General features: G+C 44.6%; 2 protein-coding genes across 5 annotated transcripts in view; both read right to left on the minus strand.

The window, feature by feature from the left end:
• The window catches only part of LOC129632424 (NACHT, LRR and PYD domains-containing protein 2-like), a 241,784-nt gene that overhangs the window by 164,706 nt on the left and 49,419 nt on the right, over positions 1-27,659 (minus strand). The window lies entirely within an intron of this gene.
• Positions 1,345-27,144, minus strand: LOC129632426 (putative killer cell immunoglobulin-like receptor like protein KIR3DP1). Its single transcript, XM_055554054.1, has 10 exons — positions 27,111-27,144; positions 26,932-26,967; positions 24,256-24,270; positions 7,144-7,395; positions 5,965-6,264; positions 4,316-4,615; positions 3,305-3,355; positions 2,441-2,563; positions 1,684-1,736; positions 1,345-1,572 (listed from the first exon to the last, which is right to left on the minus strand). Exons 1-10 carry the CDS (start codon positions 27,142-27,144, stop codon positions 1,450-1,452), a joined length of 1,287 nt encoding a protein of 428 aa, XP_055410029.1. The 3' UTR covers positions 1,345-1,449.

Raw genomic sequence — 27,659 nt, forward strand, 5'->3', positions numbered from 1 at the left:
ACAGGTGTATTACATAGTGATTCAGTATTTTCAGAGATTACACACAGTACAAAATATTATACAATATTGACTATATTCCCTGTGCCAGACATTATAGCCCTGTGACTTAATTATTCTATAAATGGTTGTTGGTATTTCTTAATCCAGTCTACATACTTTGCTGCCCTTCACACCCACCCCACTCCCTTCTCCCCTCTGGTAACCACTAGTTTCTCCTTTGAATCTGTGAGCCTGATTCTCTTTTGTTATATTTGCTCATTTATTTTTTTTTTCTTAGTACTTATTATTGTTTATCTGGCTGCATCAGATCTGAGTTGTGGAATGTGGTATCCTTTTAGTTGTAGCTTGTGGGATCTAGTTCTCTGACCAGGGATTGAACCTGGACCCCCTGCATTGGGAACCCAGTCTTAGTCACTGGACCATCATGGAAATCACTATTTTGATTTTTAGATTCCACATATAAGTGAAAACATACAGCATTTCTCTTTCCCTGTCTGACTTATTTCACTAAGCATAATGACCTCCAAGTCAATCCACGTTCTCAACAGTCAGGATTTTGTTCTTTTTAGAAAGCTGAGGGGGCTTCTCTGGTGGCTTAGTGGTAAAGAATCTGCCTGTCATTGCAAGAGACCTGAGAGACCTGAGTTTGATGGGTCGAGAAGATCCCCTGGAGAAAGGAATGGAAACCGATTCCAGTATTCTTGCCTGGAGAATCCCATGCACACAGGAGCCTGGGTGGCTACAGTCCATGGGTCGCAAAAATGACTGAGTTGACTTAGCATGCATGTATTCAGCCTAATATGGTTAGTGGCACCATACTGGCTATCTCAGAGTATACTTCATCTTTTTATTTTGCCAACTACCATTATTATTTTTTCATGGAAAGCATTTTATTTTAAATATAACAGTGTGCACATGTCAATCCCAAACTTCCCTCTATCTGTCCCCCACTCCTCCCTTCTGGTAACTCTAAGTTTGTTCTCTAAGTCTACAAGTCTGTTTCAGTCTTGTAAATAAGTTTACCCTTGTAAAATGTTACTGAATAAAGGGGTTTACTTTTATTCATTTTGTTTTATTTTAAGCTGAATAATTTGAAGAGTCAACTGGCAAATTTTTTATGCTTTATTGAAATTTTAGAAAAAGTAGGGTGATCATGATAAGCTACCTAGTATGAGTGATTGATTATAGCATCTTCCCAAAAGGTGAGATAGTTACAATAGAGTCCTAGAATAGCCAGGAGATCATTAAGAGGTGGTGGGACTTTTAAAGATGATACTGTAGTTCTTGGACTCCACTCCTCACCCCAGAGCTGCTGGGCTGCTTTGGAGGAGAAGGAGTGTCCATGAGGAACCCCTTTAACAAGAGATCTAGGTCCTTGGTTTGTAAGACTCTGTGTGCTCAGAGGATGGGGCCAGGTCAGGGCTCAGCACGGTCTTGGTTTATGTTGAATTACTCATAGATAATGGGCTCGGCAGAGGGGTTCATGGGCCTCAGGGGAGTGGGAGTGAACCATCTCTCGGAGAGGATCCTGAGGTCCAAGTGAGCGTATATCACGTCTTCTGCTGCAGAGTCCTGACAGGAGAGAGGTGAGAATGATGGACTGAGATGTGATCTTCAAAGGCTGGGGCATTGGGCATTGGAGAGGCTCAGACTATGGCAAGGGTTTGGGCTGGGAGGACTCACCTCATCATTCACTGTTCGATCTTCCATGGGTTCTCCTTCCATGATGGCAACATCTGCAAATGGAAGAGAGTCAAGGCTCTTCAGGGTGGAGGTAGTTATTCCAGACCTCTGTAACTTTCATAGTTACATCAAAGCCAGAAAAAGGCAGGGGTGTGCCCCAGGTTGCTGAGCCTGTCTACTCTACTAAATGAAAACAAAACAAAACAAAACATTCCATATACTTGCGCAGTCATCACGGACTGTCTGAGGAACCTGTGCAAACTCACAGACCCATGAGTCCTCTTCTACATATCAGCAGATTCCCAAGATCATGTAGGGGAGAAAAATGGATGGTTGTAGTTGAAGGGAAGAACAGGGTTTGGAATGTCCCTGGTGGCCCAGGGATTAAGAGTTAACCTTCCAGTTCAGGGAATGTGGGTTCTATCCCTGGTGGGAGAACTGAGATCCCACATGCCTTGAAGAAAGTATCCTCAATGCTGCAAGTGCTGAGCCCATGAGCTCTGGAGCCTTGAACTGCACCACAGCACTACAATGAGGATCCCCCATGCTGCAGTCAAGACCTGATGCAGCCAAGAATAAATCCACACATAGTTTGATAAAAAGAACAGGGTTCCATGGATCTCTGGAAGATGTTCCATCAGGGATTACAACAACGGAAGTCAGTTTTTAACCTACAGGAAGTGAACATGCCATTCTCTGCTACGAGCCTACCTCCCCCTGGGTCAGATGATGCTGAGCTCACCACCTTCAGACTTACGATTTTGGGTAGAACACCAGTGACAGACAAGAGCAGCGAGGAGGATGCTGGTAGAGGTGAAGGCTATGACAAGCCCAAGGACAATGTACCACGTGCTGGAGTGTTCTTGAGAAAGCAGTGCTTCTGCCAACAAACAAAACGGTAGAAGGTCTGGGTATTCATTGCACACGTTGTGCCCCAACACACTGGATTTAATGTATCCTTGTGTCAAACTGTCAGCAGCTCTCAACCTGATCAGTTATGGTCTCTACTTTCCAGGAGGTACCAAAGCATCCAGGAGAGATGCTAGCAGTGGATGAAGTAAAGAGGCCATGCAGGACCACCAGATGTCTGAACCAAGGTCCCCCAGGCACCGAAGCAGTTTTTCTCTGCTGCCCCATATGACATGGCATGGTGGTTTTGCATGAATGGAGAACCTTTAATCCACAATACATTTCCCCCTCCATCCACATAGACCTCGAATGGAATCCTCAAGAAGATATGACACTTTTGTTTCTGACCTGTGGAATGCTTAGTTCACAAAACACTAAGAGGAATAACACATATATAAGGTGTTCCCTAAAATTCTCCACTTGCCCTGCCATCCAGCCCCAAAGATCCTGGTGGAGGGAAGGTGAGTATCTCCCTTAAGCATGGGGTTATGTCACTATGACCTGCTTTGTTCAATTTAGAAATTCCCAGTCACAGAGCATGAACAGCTCAATGCCCCCTCTGGTTCTAGGCAGACCACGGTCTCAAATGCTGACATGACAGGAAGGTTGAGGAACCCAAAGTCACAGAGCTGGGAGGTGGTAGAACCAACACTCACACAGGAACCCTCTGTCTTCTCAGAAATTTGCTGAGATAGGAGACTGTCTTGCTTACCTTCTGTGGTGTGTGGATCCAAGGTTGATGGGCAAGTGCTTGTAGTGGATCCTAGGGGGAAAAAGAAAGAAGGGGTGAACAAGTAACTGTCCAAATACCGACTGAATGAGGACTATTCTTTCTAGAAGGTTGACTTCCTGCCTGTCCTTGACTCTATCATCTCTCAGAGCCTTGATGAGGGAGGGCAGAGCTTCTGGTTCCTCCCCGTGAATGCATTGAGTAGAACCTCTATCCTGGAGAAGGAATGGTGGAAGGAGGCTGGAAGGATATGCCTGGTGGTGAAAGACAGCTGTAAGCAAGAGACATTCTCTCTGCTACGGGAATGAGTATTTATGCTCCTTAATTGTGATATCACCTGTATGTCAGAGGTGCTTCTGGGAAAACATTAAGAGCAAGTGGCCAATGTAATCTCTGATCTTCCCGAATGAGCCTAGCCTCTCCTCCCCCTGGGTCTACCCTGACCCTTTTCTTTATTGCCTGGATAGACAGGACTGTGATGTGGAGCATCCATACAGGAAGTGGAAGAGAGTTGAGATGCCATCTACCATCTCTCTTCCTCTCTGGTTCTCATTGCCTCCATTTCTCCAGAAGCCCTAAGGTTGCCCTGACACCAGTATGGAGCCCTTGATATAGAGTTCATGATACAGTAAGCTGTTATGCAAAAACCCAAATGGACTTTTTGTCCAGTGCAATCTCATTGTGTATATTGTAAAGCATGGGACTCTTCATGGGTTCTCCAGGCAAGAATACTGGAATGAGTTGCCATTTCCTCCTCCAGGGGACCATGTTTTGTCAGGACTCTTCACTATGACCCGTCAGGCTTGGGTCGCCCTGCATGACTGGCTCATAGCTTCCCTGAGGTATGAAGGCCCCTTCATCACTACAAGGCTGTGATCCATGTGGAGGAGATAGTGAAGGACAGAGGAGTCTGTTGTGCTGCAGTCCTCAGGGTTGGACAACATAGTGTTTGAACAGGAACAACAAAGCATGGGTCAGGAAGAGGTTGCTCACCTGTGACAGACAGGAACAGTGGGTCGCTGGAGTCTGACCACGAGTAGGGAGAGCGAGTGAAGGAGCCGTAGCACCTGTAGGTCCCGCTGTGGGCTGGTGTCCCAGGACCCAGAGGGAACTCTGCCTGGAGTGCTCCGCGGGGGCCCTGCCCTGCAGCGAGTGGGCGTCCAAGGTTCACCCCCTCCCTGAGCAGATGGAACTGCTCAAAGGTGCTCTCGGAGCTGCAGACCAAGGTCACGTTCTCTCCTAACCTCACCATGGGGCCTCCCTGGGCTGAGAGAGAGGGTTTTTTGGACAGACCTGGAAGGAAGAGAGCTTGATCTTAGAGCACAAAGTAACTCTAGTCCTAAGAAGAGGACTAAAGCCTGAAGTGTGCAACAAGAGCAGCACTGCAATGAGAAGGCCGCCCACCACCAGGAGAGAAAGCCCCACAGTAAGGGGTACCCAGCACAGAGAGGGTGGGTTGATTTGGGAGAATGGCATTGAAACATGTATAATATCATATATGAAACGAGTTGCCAGTCCAGGTTTGATGCACGATACTGGATGCTTGGGGCTGGTGCACTGGGCTGACCCAGAGGGATGGTACGGGGAAGGAGGAGGGAGGAGGGTACAGGGTGGGGAACATGTGTATACCTGTGGTGGATTCATGTTGATATATGGCAAAACCAATACAATATTGTAAAGTTAAAAAAAATAATAAATAAAAAAAGAAAACTTTGAAATAACTTTAAAAATGGAGTGTCATTTAAAATCCTTTTAAAAAATAAAAAAATTTTAAAATGGATTGTCATTTAATATTCTTTTCTAAAGAAAGAATATATGTATATGAATAACTGAATCACTCTGTTGTACAACAGGAATTAACAACATCTGAAATCAACTAGACTTCAACAAACCTAAATAAGATAAAATAAATTATAAAAATCAACCAGATGTGGCATTCTCTTGAAATAAACAGACTACTACTAAGTAGACTACTAACTACTGCTGGGGACCATCAGAAAACATGGCATTGACCCAGAAGAAAAGATTATGGAGTGAAAATTGCCAGAATCTCATTAATCTTTGACCACCTCTTTCTTGAGGGCGTGTTCAGCGCTGCCCTGTCCACCCCCAGGGGCTGGAAGGGATGGTTTAGCGGGGATGGTTGGAGGGACCACTCCCCCCGCCCCTTTGTGCAGAAGGACGCGTTAAACCGCGACGCTGAGCAATGTCAGGGTGTCAACCTCCATCACGATCACCCAGGGGCTGGACAGCAAGGGCGTCTGGTACCACAATGTGCTGCTGACAGAGGAACGGAGCTCTGACATGAAAGCAGGAAACCAACCCCTTAACCAACCATCGTTGGCTGCCTGAGCGGCGAATTGCCTGGGTCCCTGCTCTGGTACATTTTTCTCCACTGGTCGTTCTTTCATGTTCTTTCTCCTTCACTCTGTCACCGGCTGTGTCTTCTCCTTAGCACATGGCAGGGACTCTGTTTTCTTTTCCCTTCCATGTTCACACCTCCTCTCTTTCTGGTTTGTTCCCTCTCCTGAGTTTGTGAGTGTCTCTGCATGCCTGTCATTCTCTCCCGGTACTGATGCTGGACTGGACACCAGAACTTCTGTGACACAGAGAGCAGAAGGGACTGGTCTGGCCACACTCACCTGTGATCATGATGTCCACGGGTTCACTGGGGGCTGACCACTCATAGGGGGATCTTCTGAGAGAGCCATAGCATCTGTAGGTGCCCACACTCGCCAAAGTCATGGGGCCAATGACGAAGTCAGCTGAGGCATACCCACCAGTGAGCATCTCTTCACATTTCTGGAAATGCCCTGTGCTGTTTTCTTGGTGCAGGATAAAATTGTCAAACATTACCAGTGAGTGACAGTGGAGGGTCACATTCTCTCCCCGCTGCATGAGGGGCCCTGGGTGGGCTGAGATGGAGGGTTTTGTGAACACACCTAGGAGCAAAGAGGTTGTGTGCTTCAGTGAGTCACCCACCTTGGCCCTTCCCCTGACATCTGAAGGTGTAAAACTCCTCCCCATTTGGCAGCGGAGCCAATTACCCTTCCTGTGTGTTTTGTTGCATTCTCTTTAGCCTTGTTCTTGGGCTCTGGCTCATGTTTCTCTTTGCTCAAGACCTCCAGCCTCCTCTGTGCTCATTCTAAGCTCTTTAGCTGTTGGATCTGCTCTCGGGTTCATGCATGCTTACTCAGTCACTTCAATTGAGTCCGACTCTGTGCAACTCCATGGACTGTAGCCAGCCAGGCTCCTCTGCCCATGGGATTCTCCAGTTGAGAATGCTGGAGTGGGTTGCCATGCTCTCAGCTTCATCCCATCCCTAATATGCGTGGTGGGGGCTGGGGTGGGTCTGAGGATGCATACCCTGGCTCCCTTCACACTCATCTAGAATGTGGGCACTGACTGCAGGACGTTGGGGTGGAGGTGGAGAAAAAAGGGAACATTTCCCACCTGTGACCCCACCTCATGCCTCTGAGACATTCCTGGAACTCCTCCCTGGGGCTCCAGCTCCTTCATATGGGATTACAGCTCCCTACCGGGTGGCAGGTGCTGGATCAGGGTCATGCCCCATCCTCCCTGCCAGTAGGCAGTGGCAGCATCCTGTCTAACTAATGCCTAGGGAGGCTCCTCCTTCCTGTGCTGGGGCACCCCCTCCCTCTATTCAACACCCTGAGTTTAAATTCTCAGAGTGGGTTCTGTTTCCCTGGTTTGGTCCTGGCTGGGAGTCCTGAGGAAGTCTTGCTCTGCACGGGCAAGTGGACCTAGGGTAGGATTGCCTGCAGGCACGGCTGTACTGGGCTGGGCTGGACCCCTCCTACCTGAGACCACAATCTGCAGGGGGTCACTGGGTGTGAACCAGTAGGCTTCAGAACATGTGTAGGACCCAGCATGTTCTCCGGTCACTGGGCCAAGGGTGAAGTTATTGAAATGATGTCCTTGGAGCTCAGGCAAATGCCTTTTCCCATCTGTTTTGAACAGTCTGAATCTCTTAAGTGGAGAACGGGAGTGACACTGAAGAGTCACAGTCTGTCCTAAGGGAACCACGGGGCTTGGCCAGGCAAAGACAGCTTCTCATATTTACCTAGGAGAGAAGGAGACACAGGCTTTGAGTAGAAAATGGGAATAGTCAGCTCTCCCCACTGCCCTCGTGGGTGGGCTTCCCCTTTAATTCTTCAAACACTCCTCCCCTAAAGTGCATCACCCTGATGCTCAAGGACACCTGGGGCTTGGGGACAGACAAAGACAGTCAATCCAGGACGGACATCATGGAAATTCTCAGGACATGAATCACTCCTTGGGTTGACAAAATGTTGAGAACCTCTCAAAACACAAAAATCCTGGGCAGTCTAGTGGTTAGGACTTGGCACTTTCTCTGCCAAGGGCCTGGGTTGAAACCCTGATCAGGGAAAGATCCCGCAAGCTGCACGATGAAGGAAAAATAAAATACCACTGAAAAACTGATGCATGGACAAGAAGCGAAAGGACTTCCCTGTTGCATTTGTTGTAGCTCAAAACGGTAAAGAATCTTCCTGCAAGGCAGGAGACCAGGGTTCAGTCCCTGAGATGGCAAGATCCCCTGGATAAGGAAATGGCAACCACCTCCATATTCTTGCCTGGAGAATCCCATGGACAGAGGAGCCTGGTGAGGTACAGTCCGTGGGGTCGAAAGGAGTCAGACATCACCGAGTAACACTACCACAACTAAGCAGTGAAAAAGCCACTAGACTAAAAAGAAGGAAGTAAGCCTTGAACCTCGCTCCTTTGTTAGCTAACCTACATCAAATGTGTGACAAGGTCCAAGTGGCCCTGCCTGATGACCAGACCCTTCCCTGGGGTCAGGTCTAGCGGGCGGTCCTGCAGACCCTGTTGTTAAGGGCTGGTTGGAGATGCCAGGAGCCAGCTTGTAGGGGAGGGTCTGTGGGCTGCCGCCTCTTGCTCCCCTCTCATGATAGAAATGGCACTCAGTGGGCCTAGCTCCCAGCTCCCAGACTTCACACTGTGCCTTCAGGTCCAGAGTCCAGAGCTGGGGTAACCTCTGGTGAGAGCAAAGATGAGTATCAAGGCCAATAGGAGGACTTAGGATCCACAGGGCACGCGGCTCTCACTGTACTTACAGGGGTCTCACCCCAGCCCTCAGTATCGTCTGCATCAGCCCCAACTGCTCTGCTCAACAGAGAAATAAGGGATGGGGAGGACTCACCCACAGCTGCCCAGATCCTCAGACTCACACAGAATCCTAGAAGGAAAAGCCTGTCAGAGATGGCTTGTCCTGATGGACCCCACGATCCTTGCACCCTCATTCAGGGAACCTGGTCAGTGGTGTGAAGACCCCCTGATTTCCACCATAACCCTCTCTGACTGTGTTTTTCCGGACTCACCGAGACTCAGGAGGCTGAGGAGTGTGGGGCGCATGGCTCTGCTTCTGTGAGACAGGAGGCAGAACTGAGCAAAGCTGACCGAGTCACAGGATGCGGAAGCGGGCCGTGCTGTTGGTACAGTCAGCCTGGCTCATGTCACGTGGGAAGACGGCCAGCCTCTTCTCACACCAGGGATGGAAGTCTGACCTGAGCCGCATCACAGAGCACGCCTCATGACCCGATCGTCACTTTTTGTTTCCCTAAACACTATAAACCTAAGAGGATTCAGACAGATCTTGCTGCCTTTAGGAAGTAGTAACGGTGATTCAGTGTATACCATGCAGGATGCTGTTCCCAAGCTCATGATAAATCTCATTAACTTTAACTCTTCAAAGAAGAGAAATCACATGTTCCCACCTCGTATGTCAGGCTCAGTTCAGGTTGCCAATTAAAGACTCATTAATACTTTTATTCTGCATTCTTTTTTTCCCCTATTTTTTCCTTTATTTTCTTTTATTTTTTAACTTTACAATATTGTATTGGTTTTGCCATATATCAACATGAATCTGGCACAGGTACTCACGTGTTCCCTATCCTGAACCCTCCTTCTCCCCATACCATCCCGCTGGGTTATGAGAGGACCTGACATGCATATTATGGCTCTTTGAACATATGAAAAAAATTCTATATTGTAATATATGTGATTAAGAAACTAATTGTGTTAGTTTCAGATGTACAACAAAGTGAATCAGTGATCCATATACATGCATCTATTGCTTTTCAAATTCTTTTCCCACTTAGGTAGTTACAGAATATTAGGTAGAATTCTCTGTTTTATACAGTAGGTCCCTGTGGTCATGTGTTTTTATTATAGCCGTGTGTATATGTCAGTCCCAAACTTCCAATCTAACCTCCCCCTGACACTATCCCCCTGGTAACCGTAAGTTCATTCCCTGTGAGTCTGTTTTGTAAATAAGTTCATTTTTTTAGATGTCACAAATAAACGATATCATGTGATCTTTGTCTTTCTCTGACTCTTCTTCATCTGAAATTATTTCGTGACTGTGAGGGGAAACTTTGCACACACAACACTCTCTCTGTCTCGCTTTCTTCCTCCCTTTCCAGTCCAAGGACCACACGTGTACACAAAGATAACGTGTGTAAAGATGACTGTGGTGTTTTTTTGGGAGGGGGATTTGTTCTGCCTGAAGAGGTGGACAACCTTACTTCCTAGATACTCAAAGGTACACAAATATGTCAAGTAGAGACTTCCAAGCTCCAGAATGCTTGAGTGAGGGGTGTGTCCACAACAATCAACTCCAAACTGGGGCAAAATGGCCCAGCTGTTTCAGGACTCCAAGGGCAGACATACACCCAGTTCAGTGGTTGTTGATAGACAGGAAAGAACCTCAGTAAGGGCAGCGATTCCACACCATTTTTCTGGGGGTGGGGGTCATTAAGATTAGTGATGCTTTGTAAGTAATAAATCTGGTCTTCTCTTGATCATTATGTATGTAATGGAGTAACAGTACAGTCGCTCTTAAAATTTCCTCTTATTTACTTAATATCATGTTTCAGAATTGATCTGTATTCTTGGTCATTTCAGTTTGTGCATTTTTACTGCCATGTAATGTTTCATTGCAGATATAGAAACCACAAGTTTTTAAAAATTAAAAAAATTTATTGTCATATAGTTCATTTGTGCTGTACAGCAAATTGATTCAGCTCAACATATATATTCTTTCCTTTATGATTTATGCCAAGATACTGAATAAAATTCCCTGTGCCATACTGTAGGACCTCATTCTTTATCCATTCTATGTATAAATAGATTTCATCTGCTAATCCCAAACTCCCAGTCCTTCCCTCCTTGGCAACCACAAGCCTGTTCTCTATGTCTGTGAGTCTGTTCCTGTTTCATTGATATGTTCCTTTTAGATTCCACACATGGGTGATATCACAGAAAATTGTCTTTCTCTTTCTGTCTTCTTCACTTAATATATTAATCTCCAGGTTCATCCATGCTGCTGAAAATGGCATGATTTCATTTTTTTAATGTCTGAGTGGTATTCCATTCTCTGTCTGTATAAGCATATACATCTTCTTTATCCAATCATCTGTCAATGGACAATTAGGCTGTTCCCATGTCTTGGATATTGTAAGTTTTGCTGCTATAGGCATAGGGGTGCATGAATCATTTCAAGGTATAGATTTTTTCCAGATATATGCTCGGGATTGGAATTGTTGGATCATATGGAAACTCTGTTTTTACTTTTTTTGAGGAACTTCCATACTGTTTTCTACAGTGGCTGCACCAGTTTCCACTCCCCCAACAGTGTAAGAGGGTTTCCCTCTTCTCCACACCCTCTCCAGCATCTATTATTCATCAACTGTCTAATGATGGCCATTCTGATTGGTGTGAAGTGGTACCTCCTTGCAGTATTGATTTGCCTTTCTCTACTAATGAGCAATGCTAAGCATCTTTTCATATGCCTGTTGGCCATTTGCGTATCTTCTTTTAAACCACAGATATCAATTGTGAGAGTGATGTCTATGGATTTTGAGTAAAATGAATGATGTCTCTGCTAATGTCTCATGAATGTGCTCTGAGTCCAACCTCACGTTTTTTGTCAAGGGACAGAGTGATGAGGTCTTCAGGAAAGGAAGAGTGACTTTATTTGGAAAGCCAGCAGACCAAGGAGATCGTGAACTTGTGCCCCATAGAAGCATCTTACCTGACTTAGATGGGCTTTTTGGGGAGTGAGAGGGATGGTCAAACAGTGTTTACTGAATGTAAAATAACCCTAGCCCATGGGGAAGAAAATTTCAAGAAAAGAGAACAATACACATTAAACACCCATGTGTGAACTCACACTTTCACACTTACACACACACACACACACTCACACAAACACACACACTAAAACAGGAGGAGGTGTTGCTGGTTGTTGCATTGTTTTAATTAACTAGTTAATGGCTGTGCTGGGTCTTCGTCGCTGTGCACAGGCTTTCTCTAGTTGTGGGAAGCGGGGCTGCTCTTTGCTGTGTGCAGGGTCTCTTATTGCTGTGGCTTCTCTTGTTGTGGAGCACCCGCTCTAGGCACATGGACTTGAGGCCCACTGGCTTAACAGCCCCAAGGCATGTGGAATCTTCTTGGTCCTGGGATTGGGCCCATGTCCCCCACATGGGCAGGCAGATTCCCAACCAGTGGACCAGCAGGGAAGCCCTGTTGTAAGCTTTTTTCCCCCTTAATTTATTTATGTTTAATTAAAGGGCAATTACAATACTGTGATGGTTTCTGCCATACATCGACATGGATCAGCCATAGCTATACTTACGTCCCCTCCACTGTGGAAATCTTTTAATCCAGGAATCCTTTGTTCTCCTAGCTGTCCATGCAGATCTGGTCATTAAGCCCCTGACAAGACAAAAGGTTCTGTCCGTTCTGTCACTTTTTATCTCTATATGAATGGGAAAGTGTTATACCTTTTAAGTTCAGAGCCTTGAGAATAGTTTAGGCCCTTAGTCATGTCTGACTCTTGGTGATCCCATGGGCTGCAACCCACCAGACTCCTCTGTCCATGGGGGTTCTCCAGGCAAGAATGCTGGGGTGGGTTGCTATTTCCATCTCCAGGAGATCATCCCAACTGAGGGATTGACTCAGGTCTCCTGTGTTGCAGGCAGAGTCTTTATCATCTGAGTCACCAGGAAAGCCCACCAGTAACATAATGTGATTCAATATTTCCTCCCACAATTAACATTGCCATTGTTTTCCATTTACTTTTATCATGGACATGGTGGGATTTTGGCATCATGCTTTCACTCTCAGTGTAGCATAACACTGACATGGCATATACCATATGTTTAAAAATAGAAGAATGAATACAATGCTAGATTTCTAATTTTTTAAAAAATGTATGCAACAAGCAAAAAAGATTTACTGTATAGCATGGAGAACTATAGTCAATATCTTGTAATAACCTAAAATGGAAAATAATCTGAAAAATAATGTATGTGTGCTTGTATAACTGAAAATCACCTTGCTGTGCACCAAAAACATTGTAAGTCAACTACACTTCAATAAAATATGTATATGATGAAATTAAAAAATGGAACCAGTAAAATAAATAAATTTTAAAACAAGATGAAAGAAAATGAAGTCACTCAGCCGTGTCTGACTCCTTGCAACGCTATGGACTGTAGGCTGGCAGGCTCCAATGTTCATGGGATTTTGCAGACAAGAATACTGGAATTCATTGTCATTTCCTTCTCCAAATAATGCAGGCCAACTGCAGCATACTCCCTGATGGTCTGTGTACTCACTCTCACATTCCAACTCTGCCTAGGGTGTATTCACATGGGCACTCTGAGCTGCCCAAAAGAGTCTCAGCCCAGATGGTGGGTTTGTGGAAGGTCCCTGGAAGGAAATCAGAGGCTGAGTCCCAGGACCTCCCCACCCCTCCCTCCCCAGCTCATCTCAGGAGCCCTTCCAAGTTTCACCAGCATCACTCTAGAATCCCAGTGCCCTGACCTTGCCCCCTACCAACTTCCTGGGATTCAAGTGAGATATGGGTCCCAGGAGACCCAGGAGGACTCACCTGCAGGGTTCGGGGTCCTCTGACCCAGACTCAGCCCTGGAAGTGAAAGATTTGCTGCCGAAAGCTTGGGCTAATTCTCTCCCCATCAGGATCCCTGGCCCCTCACACTGTCTGAACCCTGTGGTTCCCGTGAACTGGGGGCAGGGTGGGCATCATGTGCCCTCCTGCAGTGCCCTCCCTGCTCTGCACAACTGGCCAAGGACGCGAAGCTCAGAGAAGATGGAAGGCATGTCTACAGCTCTGAGTGCCCAGCTGCCCCTGCCCCCGCCCTGTACAGATGAGGAGACTATGGGGCCCTAGAGGACAAACAGGATGTGGTCCCAGGGGGGCTGCCACCACCCCTCAGGGTTCCCACGGCCATGGACTCACAACAGGGTGCGGCCTCTCCATGGACCTGGCTCTGATGTCTCCAGGCAGGGCTCAGGAGGCATCTCAGCCCAGGCATGAGGTCTCAGCTCTTTCTCTTTCTGCCTGGTCTAACCCCCTGCTCCAGAGGGTGGGACCCAGGTTCTCGTTCTGAATCAGCCCTGGACAGTTTGGCACCAAATAAGACTCAGAACTTTATTTTCCCAGTCACCTACAGAAATGGAATTTACTTCTCATCTTTGATCAGTTCATAAATTATTGCAGAGCACCTACTGTGTACAAGGCATTGGTGCCACACAGCAGAAATACACCCATGACCAGGTAAACCCATGTTCTATAGTTGGCTGAAGAATTGAGATTCTGCAGAATGTAGGCATCAAATGCTAACATTCTATTATTTTTTTAAAAGAAGATATATAAGAATAACTGGGGTTCATGTCTACACTGTGAACATTCAGAAAAAGGAAGATTATGACATCTGGTCCCCGAAACTAAAGGTCAAAATCAAATAAGGATAATTAGGGGAAAAAATGGAAACAGTGACAGTAGCAACACAGGAGCTCCAGAATGTCTTCATTTTAAGCAATCCTGACATTTCTTGGTAAAAGAGTTCTTGGGCAGTTTAGTTCTAAGCCAGGGGAGACATCACACACAGAGAGCTCAATGGGCAACTAAGGCTCCGTGGAGCTTGATTTTCACCCCATTGGCCAGCTCAGTTCACACTGGGGTCCTCATGGTGTTATTCTGTTCAGCCCTCCGCTTGGTTGACCCAAGCCACATTGTGCCAACAGTTGATAACTTAAAAGGCACAAGATTCTCAAATCCTTGGCTTTGGTGAAAAGAAGCAAAAAAGACAAAACATGCAAATATCGATGGATTAACACAACATGTTCAAAGCCTCCTTGGGGCAAGTGTTCTCTCTGCAGCCCTCAGTGATCTGGAGTGGAATATCCAGTAGAATTCTCTGTGAGGAGGGGACTTTTTAAACATCTGCTCTGTCCAGCACCATGGCACCTGGCCACATGACGCTACTGAGCACTTGAAATGTGGTGGGTGTGACTGAAGAACTGAATGCTTTACTTCCTATACGTCTAGAGTCATTGTCTGTACGGCATGGCTGGGTAACTACTTTATCGGCCAGTGTGGATCCAGACTGAGGGGGATCTTGTTGTCCTGTTTGTACCCCTGGAACCCCAGCACACTCAGTGCACACGACTGGGAAAGGGTTGAGGGGCCTTCCCCGATGGCTCAGTGGTAAAGAATCCACCTGCCAATGCAAGAGACATGAGAGACATGGGTTCAATCCCTGGGTCCAGAAGATTCCCTCGAGAAGGGAATGGCAACCCACTCCAGGATTCTTGCCTGGAGAATCCCAGGCACAGAGGAGCCTAGCGAGCTACACAATGTCATGGGTTCGCCAAGAGTCGGACATGACTGAATCGACTTAGCACGCAGACACACAGCCTCATGGGGCAAGTGGCACCACACTGGATATCTCAAACAGAATATACTTCATCTTTTTATTTGGCCAACTTGTATTGCTTTTGTTATTGTTTCATGGAAATCATTTTGTTTTAAATATAGCAGTGTGCACATGTCAATCTTAAACTTCCAATGTATCGCTCCCCTCATCCTTCCCCTCTGTAACTCTAAGTTTCTTCTCTAAGTCTCCAAGTCTGTTTCTGTCTTGTAAACAAGTTCATTTTTGTAAGCTATTACTGAACAGAGGTTTTTTTAAATTGGCTTTTTTTAATTTTAAACTGAATAATTTGAAGACTCAACTTGCAAATTTTTATGCTTTACTGGAATTTTTGAAAAAGTAGGATGATCATGGGAACCTACCCAGTAAGTGCAATTGATTAGAATAACTTCTCCCAAAAGGTTAGATAGTTAAAATAGAGTAGTAGAATAGCCAGGGATTACTAAGAGGTGGTGAGATTTTTGAAGATGATCCTATAATTCTTGGACTCCACTCTTAACTTCAGAGCTGCAGGGCTGCTTTGGAGGAGGAGAAGGAGTGCCCATGGAGGAACCCCTTTAAAAAGAGATGTAGCTCTTCAATTTATAACACTCTGTGTGCTCAAAGGTTGAGGCCAGGTCAGGGTCAGCATGATCTGGTTTACATCAAATTCCTCATAGATACTGGTCTCGGCGGAGAGGTGCATGGGGCTCAGGGGAGTGGGAGTGAGCAATCTCTCAGAGAGGGTCCTGTGGTTCATATTCAGTGGGCAAATATCACACCCTCTGCTGATGGGTCCTGAGAGGAAGGAGATGTGAATAATGGAATGAAATGTGATCTTTGAAGGCTGGGGCATTGGGCATTGGAGGGGCTCAGGCTATGGCAAGGATTTGGGTGGGAGGACTCACCTCACCATTCACTGTTCTATCTTCTTTGGGCTCTCCTTCCATGATGACAACATGTGCAAATGGAAGAGAATCAAGGCTCTTGGGGTGGGGGCGACTCTTCTAGACCTCCATATCTTTGGTGGGGACATCAAAGCCAAAAAAAAGCAGGGGTGTGCCCCAGGTAGCTGAGTCTGTCTACTCCACCTAATTAAAAAAAAAAAAAAAAGCATTCCATATATAAGACCAGCCAGTGACGGACTCTCTCAGGAATCTGTGGAAACCCATAGAGCTCATCTTACATCTTCTGTTATGGACCATCCTCTAATGTGTATCAGCAGATTCCCAAGATCATAAAGTGGAGAAGAACAGATGCCTGTGGTTGAAGGGAAGAACAGGGCTTGGAATGTCCCAGCTGGCCCAGGGATTAAGGGTCAACCTTCCAGTGCAGAGAATGTGGGTTCTATACTGGGTGGGAGAACTGAGATCCCACATGCCTTGAAGCAACAATATTGCAACTGCTGATCCCACGAGCTCTGGAGCCTTGAACTGCACCCCAGCACCACAATGAGGATCCCCCATGCTGCAGCTGAGACCTGATGCAGCTAAGAATAAATTAACACATATTTTCATAAAAAGAATAGGGTTCCATGGTTCTCTGGAAGATATTCATTCAGGGATTACAACAATGGAAATCAGTTTTTAACCTACAGGAAGTGAAAAACGCCATTCTCTGCTATAAGCCCGCCTCGTCCTGTGTCACATGACCCTGTGCTTCCCTCCTTCAAACTTATGATTTTGTGTAGAACACCAGTGACAGTTTGACTAAAGCCCAAAGTGTGCCACAAGAGCAGCACTGCAATGAGAGGCCCGCCCACTGCCAGGAGAGAAAGCCCCACAGTAAGGGGTACCCAGCACAGGGAAAAGTTCAGAAATAACTTTAAAAATGGAGTGTCCTCACTCTGTGAAAAATACCGTTGGTAGCTTGATAGAGATTGCATTGAATCTATAGATTGCTTTGGGTAGTATACTCATTTTCACTATATTGATTCTTCCGACCCATGAACATGGTATATTTCTCCATCCATTAGTGTCCTTTTTGATTCCTTTCACCAGTGTTTTATAATTTTCTATATACAGGTCTTTAGTTTCTTTAGGTAGATATATTCCTAAGTATTTTATTCTTTCCGTTGCAATGGTGAATGGAATTGTTTCCTTAACTTCTCTTTCTATTTTCTCATTGTTAGTGTATAGGAATGCAAGGGATTTCTGTGTGTTGATTTTATATCCTGTAACTTTACGATATTCATTGATTAGCTCTAGGAATTTTCTGGTGGCATCTTTAGTGTTTTCTATGTAGAGGATCATGTCATCTGCAAACAGTGAGAGTTTTACATCATCTTTTCCAATTTGGATTCCTTTTTTTTTCTTTTTCTGCTCTGATTGCTGTGGCCAAAACTTCCAAAACTATGTTGTATAGTAATGGTGAAAGTGTGCACCCTTGTCTTGTTCCTGACTTTAGAGGAAATGCTTTCACTTTTTCACCATTGAGGATAATGTTTGCTGTGGGTTTGTCATATATAGCTTTTATTATGTTGAGGTATGTTCCTTCTATTCCTGCTTTCTGGAGAGTTTTTATAATAAATGGATGTTGAATTTTGTCAAAGGCTTTCTCTGCATCTATTGAGATAATCATATGGCTTTTATTTTTCAATTTGTTAATGTGGTATATTACATTGATTGATTTGCAGATATTGAAGAATCCTTGCATCCCTGGGATAAAGCCCACTTGGTCATGGTGTATGATCTTTTTAATGTGCTGTTGGATTCTGATTGCTAGAATTTTGTTAAGGATTTTTGCATCTATGTTCATCAGTGATATTGGCCTGTAGTTTTCCTTTTGTGTGTGTGTGTGTGGCATCTTTGTCATGTTTTGGTATTAGGGTGATGGTGGCCTCATAGAATGAGTTTGGAAGTTTACCTTCCTCTGCATTTTTCTGGAAGATTTTGAGTAGGATATGTGTTAGCGCTTCTCTAAAATTTTGGTAGAATTCAGCTGTGAAGCCGTCTGGACAGGGGCTTTTGTTTGCTGGAAGATTTCTGATTACAGTTTCAATTTCTGTGCTTGTGATGTGTCTGTTAAGATTTGCTATTTCTTGCTGGTTCAGTTTTGGAAAGTTGTACTTTTCTAAGAATTTGTCCATTTCTTCCACGTTGTCCATTTTATTGGCATATAATTGTTGATAGTAGTCTCTTATGATCCTTTGTATTTCTGTGTTGTCTGTTGTGATCTCTCCATTTTCATTTCTAATTTTATTGATTTGATTTTTCTCCCTTTGTTTCTTGATGAGTCTGGCTAATGGTTTGTCAATTTTATTTATCCTTTCAAAGAACCAGCTTTTGGCTTTGTTGATTTTTGCTATGGTCTCTTTTGTTTCTTTTGCATTTATTTCTGCCCTAATTTTTAAGATTTCTTTCCTTCTACTAACCCTGGGGTTCTTCATTTCTTCCTTTTCTAGTTGCTTTAGGTGTACTGTTAGGTTATTTATTTGACATTTTCCACGTTTCTTGAGGTATGCCTGTATTGCTATGAACTTTCCCCCTAGCACTGTTTTTACAGTGTCCCACAGGTTTTGGGTTGTTGTGTTTTCATTTTCATTCATTTCTATGCATATTTTGATTTCTTTTTTGATCTCTTCTGTGATTTTTTGTTATTCAGCAGCATGTTGTTCAGAATGGGAGAAAATAATAGCAAATGAAGCAACTGACAAACAACTAATCTCAAAAATATACAAGCAACTCCTACAGCTCAACTCCAGAAAAATAAATGACCCAATCAAAAAATGGGCCAAAGAACTAAATAGACATTTCTCCAAAGTAGACATACAGATGGCTAACAAACACATGAGAAGATGCTCAACATCACTCATTATCAGAGAAATGCAAATCAAAACCACAATGAGGTAGCATTTCACGCCAGTCAGAATGGCTGCAATCCAAAAGTCTACAAGCAATAAATGCTGGAGAGGGTGTGGAGAAAAGGAAGCCCTCTTACACGGTTGGTGGGAATGCAAACTAGTACAGCCACTATGGAGAACAGTGTGGAGATTCCTTTAAAAACTGGAAATAGAACTGCCTTATGAACCAGCAATCCCACTGCTGGGCATACACATGGAGGAAACCAGAATTGAAAGAGACATGTGTATCCCAATGTTCATCGCAGCACTGTTTATAATAGGCAGGATATGGAAGCAACATAGATGCCCATCAGCAGATGAATGGATAAGAAAGCTGTGGTACATATACACAATGGAGTATTACTCAGCCATTAAAAAGAATACATTTGAATCAGTTCTAATGAGGTGGATGAAACTGGAGCCTATTATACAGAGTGAAGTAAGCCAGAAAGAAAAACACCAATACAGTATACAAATGCATATCTATGGAATTTAGAAAGATGATAACGATAACCCTATATGTGAGACAGCAAAAGAGACACAGATATATAGAACAGTCTTATGGACTCTGTGGGAGAGGGAGAGGGTGGGATGATTTGGGAGAATGGCATTGAAACATGTATAATATCATATAAGAAAAGAATCACCAGTCCAAGTTCGATGCATGATACTGGTTGCTTGGGGCTGGTGCATTGGGATGACCCAGAGGGAGGGTACGGGGAGGGAGCAGAGAGGGGGGTTCATGATGGGGAACACGTCTACACCTGTGGCGGATTCATGTTGATGTATGGCAAAACCAATACAATATTTTAAAGTAATTAACCTCCAACTAAAATAAATAAATTTATATTAAAAAAGAAATTGCAAGAAAAATTAATAAAAATGGAACATCATTTAAAAAATAAATAATTTTTATAAAATGGATTGTCATTTAATATCTTTTTCAAAAGAAAGAATATATGTATATGAATAACTGAATCACTCTGTTGTATAACAGGAATTAACAACATCTGAAATCAACTAGATTTCAACAAACAAATAAGATAAAATAAATTTTAAAAATCAACCAGATGTGCTGATCTCTTGAAATAAATGGAACCTACTAACTACTGCTGGGGACCATCAGAAAACATGGCATTGACCCAGAAGAAGAGATTATGGAATGGAAATTGCCAGACTCTCATTTGATCTTTGTCCACCTCTTTCTTTTTTTTTTTTTTAAATTTTATTTTATTTTTAAACTTTACAATATTGTATTAGTTTTGCCAAATAACGAAAAGAATCCGCCACAGGTATACCTGTGTTCCCCATCCTGAACCCTCCTCCCTCCTCCCTCCCCATACCCTCCCTCTGGGTCGTCCCAGTGCACCAGCCCCAAGCATCCAGTATCGTGCATCGAACCTGGACTGGCGACTCGTTTCATACATGATATTATACGTGTTTCAATGCCATTCTCCCAAATCTCCCCACCCTCTCCCTCTCCCACAGAGTCCATAAGACTGATCTATACATCAGTGTCTCTTTTGCTGTCTCGTACACAGGGTTATTGTTACCATATTTCTAAATTCCATATATATATGCGTTAGTATACTGTATTGGTGTTTTTCTTTCTGGCTTACTTCACTCTGTATAATAGGCTCCAGTTTCATCCACCTCATTAGAACTGATTCAAATGTATTCTTTTTAATGGCTGAGTAATACTCCATTGTGTATATGTACCATAGCTTTCTTATCCATTCATCTGCTGATGGGCATCTAGGTTGCTTCCATATCCTGCCTATTATAAACAGTGCTGCGATGAACATTGGGGTATGCGTGTCTCTTTCCCTTCTGGCTTCCTCAGTGTGTATGCCCAGTAGTGGAATTGCTGCATCATAAGGCAGTTCTATTTCCAGTTTTTTAAGGAATCTCCACACTGTTCTCCATAGTGGCTGTACTAGTTTGCATTCCCACCAACAGTGTAAGAGGGTTCCCTTTTCTCCACACCCTCTCCAGCATTTATTGCTTGTAGATTTTTGGATCGCAGCCATTCTGACTGGCGTGAAATGCTACCTCATTGTGGTTTTGATTTGCATTTCTCTGATAATGAGTGATGTTGAGCATCTTCTCATGTGTTTGTTAGCCATCTGTATGTCTACTTTGGAGAAATGTCTATTTAGTTCTTTGGCCCATTTTTTGATTGGGTCATTTATTTTTCTGGAGTTGAGCTGTAGGAGTTGCTTGTATATTTTTGAGATTAGTTGTTTGTCAGTTGCTTCATTTGCTATTATTTTCTCCCATTCTGAAGGCTGCCTTTTCACCTTGCTAATAATTTCCTTTGTTGTGCAGAAGCTTTTAAGTTTAATTAGGTCCCATTTGTTTATTTTTGCTTTTATTTCCAATATTCTGGGAGGTGGGTCATAGAGGATCCTGTTGTGATGTATGCCGGAGAGTGTTTTGCCTATGTTCTCCTCTAGGACTTTTATAGTTTCTGGTCTTACGTTTAGATCTTTAATCCATTTTGAGTTTATTTTTGTGTATGGTGTTAGAAAGTGTTCTAGTTTCATTCTTTTACAAGTAGTTGACCAGTTTTCCCAGCACCACTTGTTAAGAGATTGTCTTTAACCCATTGTATATTCTTGCCTCCTTTGTCAAAGATAAGGTGTCCATATGTGTGTGGAGTTATCTCTGGGCTTTCTATTTTGTTCCATTGATCAGTATTTCTGTCTTTGTGCCAGTACCATACTGTCTTGATGACTGTAGCTTTGTAATAGAGCCTGAAGTCAGGTAGGTTGATTCCTCCAGTTCCATTCTTCTTTCTCAAGATAGCTTTGGCTATTCGAGGTTTTTTGTATTTCCATACAAATTGTGAAATTATTTGTTCTAGCTCTGTGAAGAATGCTGTTGGTAGCTTGATAGGGATTGCATTGAATCTATAGATTGCTTTGGGTAGTATACTCATTTTCAATATATTGATTCTTCCAATCCATGAACATGGTATATTTCTCCATCTATTAGTGTCCGCTTTGATTTCTTTCATCAGTGTTTTATAGTTTTCTATATATAGGTCTTTAGTTTCTTTAGGTAGATATATTCCTAAGTATTTTATTCTTTCCGTTGCAATGGTGAATGGAATTGTTTCCTTAATTTCTCTTTCTGTTTTCTCATTATTAGTGTATAGGAATGCAAGGGATTTCTGTGTGTTGATTTTATATCCTGCAACTTTACTATAATCATTGATTAGTTCTAGTAATTTTCTGGTGGAGTCTTTAGGGTTTTCTATGTAGAGGATCATGTCATCTGCAAATAGTGAGAGTTTTACTTCTTCTTTTCCAATTTGGATTCCTTTTATTTCTTTTTCTGCTCTGATTGCTGTGGCCAAAACTTCCAAAACTATGTTGAATAGTAATGGTGAAAGTGTGCACCCTTGTCTTGTTCCTGACTTTAGAGGAAATGCTTTCAATTTTTCACCATTGAGGATAATGTTTGCTGTGGGTTTGTCATATATAGCTTTTATTATGTTGAGGTATGTTCCTTCTATTCCTGCTTTCTGGAGAGTTTTTTATCATAAAATGGATGTTGAATTTTGTCAAAGGCTTTCTCTGCATCTATTGAGATAATCATTAGGGCAGAAATAAATGCAAAAGAAACAAAAGAGACCATAGCAAAAATCAACAAAGCCAAAAGCTGGTTCTTTGAAAGGATAAATAAAATTGACAAACCATTAGCCAGACTCATCAAGAAACAAAGGGAGAAAAATCAAATCAATAAAATTAGAAATGAAAATGGAGAGATCACAACAGACAACACGGAAATACAAAAGATCATAAGAGAGTACTATCAACAATTATATGCCAATAAAATGGACAACGTGGAAGAAATGGACAAATTCTTAGAAAAGTACAACTTTCCAAAACTCGACCAGGAAGAAATAGAAAATCTTAACAGACCCATCACAAGCACGTAAATTGAAACTGTAATCAGAAATCTTCCAGCAAACAAAAGCCCAGGTCCAGATGGCTTCACAGCTGAATTCTACCAAAAATTTAGAGAAGAGCTAACACCTATCCTGCTCAAACTCTTCCAGAAAATTGCAGAGGAAGGTAAACTTCCAAACTCATTCTATGAGGCCACCATCACCCTAACACCAAAACCTGACAAAGATCCCACAAAAAAAGAAAACTACAGGCCAATATCACTGATGAACATAGATGCAAAAATCCTTAACAAAATTCTAGCAATCAGAATCCAACAGCACATTAAAAAGATCATACACCATGACCAAGTGGGCTTTATCCCAGGGATGCAAGGATTCTTCAATATCTGCAAATCAATCAATGTAATACACCACATAAACAAATTGACCGCCTCTTTCTTGAGGGCGTGTTTAGCGCTGCCCTGCCCACCCCCAGGGGCTAGAAGGGACTCCTTAGTGGGAGGGATGGAGGGACCACTCCCCCCCTCTTTGTGCCGAAGGACGCGTTAAACCAAGAGGCTGAGCAACTTCAGGGTGTCAACATCCATCTCGATCACCCAGGGGCCAGACTGCAAGGGCGTCTGGTACCACAGTGTGCTGCTGACAGAGCAAGGGAGCTCTGACATGAAAGCAGGAAACCAACCCCTTAACCAACCATCGTTGGCTGCCTGAGCGGGGAATTGCCCGGGTCCCTGCCCTGGTACATTTTTCTCCATTGGTCGTTCTTTCGTGTTCTTGCTCCTTCACTCTGTCACCAGCTGTGTCTTCTCCTTAGCACATGGCAGGGACTCTGTTCTCTCTTTCCCTTCCATGTTCACACCTCCTCTCTCTCTGGTTTGTTCCCTCTACTGAGTTTGTGAGTGTCTCTGCAGCCTGTCATTCTCTCCTGGGACTGCTGCTGGACTGGACACCAGACCATCTTTGACACAGAGAGCAGAAGGGACTTGTCTGTGATGATGATGTCCACAGGGTCGCTGAGAGCTGACCACTCATAGGTGGAGTGGCTGAGAGAGCCAGAGCATCTGTAGGTGCCCGGTCTTGCCAAAGTCATGGGGCCAATGAAGAAGTCAGCTAGGGCATGCCCACCAGTGAGCGTCTCTCCACGTCTCTGGAAATGCCCTGTGCTGCTTTTTTCCTGCAGGATAAATTTGTCATGCAGCATTGATGAGTGATAGCGAAGGGTCACATTCTCTCCCACCTGCATGAGGGGCCCTGGGTGGGCTGAGATGGAGGGTTTTGTGAACACACCTAGAAGCAAAGAGCTTGTGAGCTTCAGTGAGTCACCCCGCCTCAGTGCTTCCCCTGACTTCTGAAGGTGTGAAAAACCTCCCCATGAGGCAGCAAAGCCAATTACCCTTCCTGTATGTTCCTTTGCATTCTCTTTAGCCTTGTTCTCGGGCTCTGGCTCATGCTTTTCTGTTTCTCTTTGCTCAAGACCTCCGGCCTCCACTGTGTTTATTCTAAGCTCTTTAGCTGTTCGATCTGCTCTCAGCTTCCATACATACTCAGTCACTTCAGTTGTGTCAGACTCTGTGGGGTCCCATGGACTGTAGCTCACTGTGCTCTTCTGTCCATGGGATTCTCCAGTTGAGAATACTGGAGTGGGTTGCAGTGCTCTTAACTTCATCCCATTCCTAATATGCATGGTGGGGGGCTGGGGTGGGTCTGCTTCTCTGGTAGAATATATACCAGGTGTAATACGTACCTTGGCTCCTTTCACACTCATCTCCTAGAAAGTTGCTGATGATTGGCAGGAGGTTGGGAAGGAGGTGGAGAAAAAAGGGAACATTTTCCCACCTGTGATCCCCACTTCACACCTCTGGAAACATTCCTGGGCTGACTTGGTCTTAAATGGGACCCCAGCTCCTTCATATAGGATTACAGCTCCCTACTGGGTGGCAGGTGCTGGATCCGGGTTCCTCCTCGGCCTCCCAGTTGTCAGGCCATGGCAGCATCCTATCTAACTAATGCCTAGGGAGGCTCCTCTTTCCTGAGCCAGGGGAACACATCCCTCTATTCAACACCCTGAGTTTATTTTATTTTATTTTTTTTAATGCATACATATGGAATTTATTTTTTTTTAATTTTTAAAATTTTATTTTATTTTTAAACTTTACAAAATTGTATTAGTTTTCCCAAATATCAAAATGAATCCACCACAGGTATACATGTGTTCCCCATCCTGAACCCTCCTCCCTCCTCCCTCCCAATACCATCCCTCTGGGTCGTCCCAGTGCACTAGCCCCAAGCATCCAGTATCGTGCATCGAACCTGGACTGGCAACTCATTTCATACATGATATTTTACATGTTTCAATGCCATTCTCCCAGATCTTCCCACCCTCTCCCTCTCCCACAGAGTCCATAAGACTGTTCTATACATCAGTGTCTCTTTTGCTGTCTCGTACACAGGGTTATTGTTACCATCTTTCTAAATTCCATATATATGCGTTAGTATACTGTATCCAACACCCTGAGTTTAAACTCTCAGACTCGGTTCTCTTTCCTTGGTTCGGTTCTGGCTGGGAATCCTGAGGACGTCTTTGGCTGCACTGGCACGTGGACCTAGGGTAGGATTGCCTGCAGGCACAGTTATCCCAAGCTGGGCTGGACCCCTCCTACCTGTGACCATAATCTGCAGGGGGTCACTGACATCGGACCACACAGAGAGAGACATGTGTAGGAGCCGGCATGTTTTCTGGTCACTGGCCCAATGGTGAAGGTGTTGAAATGATATCCCGGGAGCTTGGGCAAAATGGCCCCATCTCTTTTGAGCAGTCTGAATATCACAAATGGAGGACTGAAGTGACACTGAAGAGTCACAGTCTGTTCTAAGGGAACCACAGGGCTTGGCCAGGCTGACAAAGAGGGCTTGTCATATTCACCTAGGCGAGAAGGAGACACAGGCTTTGAGAGAAAAATAGGAATGATCCCCTCTCCCCACTGCCCTCAGGGGTGCTTCCCCTTCAATTCTTCCAACTCTCCTCCCCTAAAGTGCATCGCCCTGATGCTCAGGGACACCTGGGGCCTGGGGACAGACAGAGACACAGTCAACCCAGGACGGACATCATGAGGATCTAAGAATATGATTCTTGGAAGTGATTCTTTGGGTTGACAAAATGTTGAGAAACTTTCTCTGAAAACACAAAACACTGGGGATTCCCTGTTGGTCCAGTTGTTAGGACTCAGTACTTTTTCTTCCAAGGGCCCGAGTTGAATCCCTGATCAGGGAACTAAGATCCTGCAAGCTGCACAATGCAGGCAAAAGAAAACATCAGCAAAAAATTGATGCATGGACAAGAAGGGGAAGGGCTTCCCTGTTGCATTTATTGTAGCTCAAATCGTAAAGAATCTTCCTGTAAGGCAGGAGAGCAGGGTTCAGTCTCTGAGTTGGCAAGATCTCCTGGTCAAGGAAATGGCAACTCACTCCTGCATTCTTGCCTGGAGAATCCCATGGATAGAGGAGCCTGGTGAGCTCCAGTCCCTGGGGTTGCAAACAGTCAGACTTGACAGAGCGACTAATGCTAACACAACTAAGCAGTGAAAAAGCCACTTGCCTGAAAAGAAGGAAGTAAACCTTGAACCTCGCTCCTTTGTTAGCTAACCTACATCAAATCTCTGACAAGGTCCAAGTGGCCATGCCTAATGGCCAGACCCTTCCCTGGGCTCAGCTTTAGTGGGTGCTCCTGCTGATCCTGTTGTTAAGGGCTGGTTGGAGAGGCCACGACCCAGCTTGTAGGAGAGGGGTCTGTGGGGTGCAGCCTCTTGCTCCTCTCTCATGATTGAAATGGCACTTGGGGGCCCAGCTCCCAGCTGACAGACTTAACACTGTCCCTTCAGGTCCAGAGTCCAGACCTGGGCTAATCTCTGGGGAGAGTGAAGATGAGTATCAAGGTCAAAAGAGATAAGGGATCCACAGGGCACGGGGCTCTCACTGTACTGACAGGGGTCTCACCCTGGTCCCTCAGTGTCCTCTGCATCAGCCCCAACTGCTCTGCTCAACAGAGAAATAAGGGATGGGGAGGACTCACCCACAGCTGCCCAGATCCTCAGACTCACACAGAATCCTAGAAGGAAAACCCTGTCAGAGATGGCTTGTCCTGATGGATCCCACGTTCCTTGCACCCTCAATCCAGGGAACCTGTTCAGTGGTGCAAGGACCCCCCGATTTACACCATAACCCTCTCTGACTGTGTCTTTCCGGACTCACCGAGACTCAGGAGGCTGAGGAGTGTGGGGCACATGGCTCTGCTTCTGTGAGACGGAAGGTACAACTGAGCAAAGCTGACTGAGTCACAGGATGCGGAAGGCAGGCGGTGCTGTTGGTACAGTCAGCTGGTTCATGTCACATGGGAAGACGGCCAGCCTCTTCTCACGCCAGGGATGGAAGTCTGACCTGAGCCACATCACTGAGCACACCTCATGACCCGACCATCACATTTTGTTTCCCTAAACACTATCAACCTCAGATATGCAGATGACACCACCCTTATGGCAGAAAGTGAAGAGGACCTCAAAAGCCTCTTGATGAAGGTGAAAGAGGAGACTGAAAAAGTTGGCTTAAAGCTCAATATTCAGAAAATTAAGATCATGGCATCTGGTCCCATCACTTCATGGCATCTGGTCCCATCACTTCATGGCAAATAGATGGGGAAACAGTGGAAACAGTGTCAGATTTTATTTTGGGGGGCTCCAAAATCACTGCAGATGGTGACTGCAGCCATAAAATTAAAGATGCTTACTCCTTGAAAGGAAAGTT

The sequence above is a fragment of the Bubalus kerabau genome, chromosome 17 (genome assembly GCF_029407905.1).
Source record: "Bubalus kerabau isolate K-KA32 ecotype Philippines breed swamp buffalo chromosome 17, PCC_UOA_SB_1v2, whole genome shotgun sequence".
NCBI lineage: Eukaryota > Metazoa > Chordata > Mammalia > Artiodactyla > Bovidae > Bubalus > Bubalus kerabau.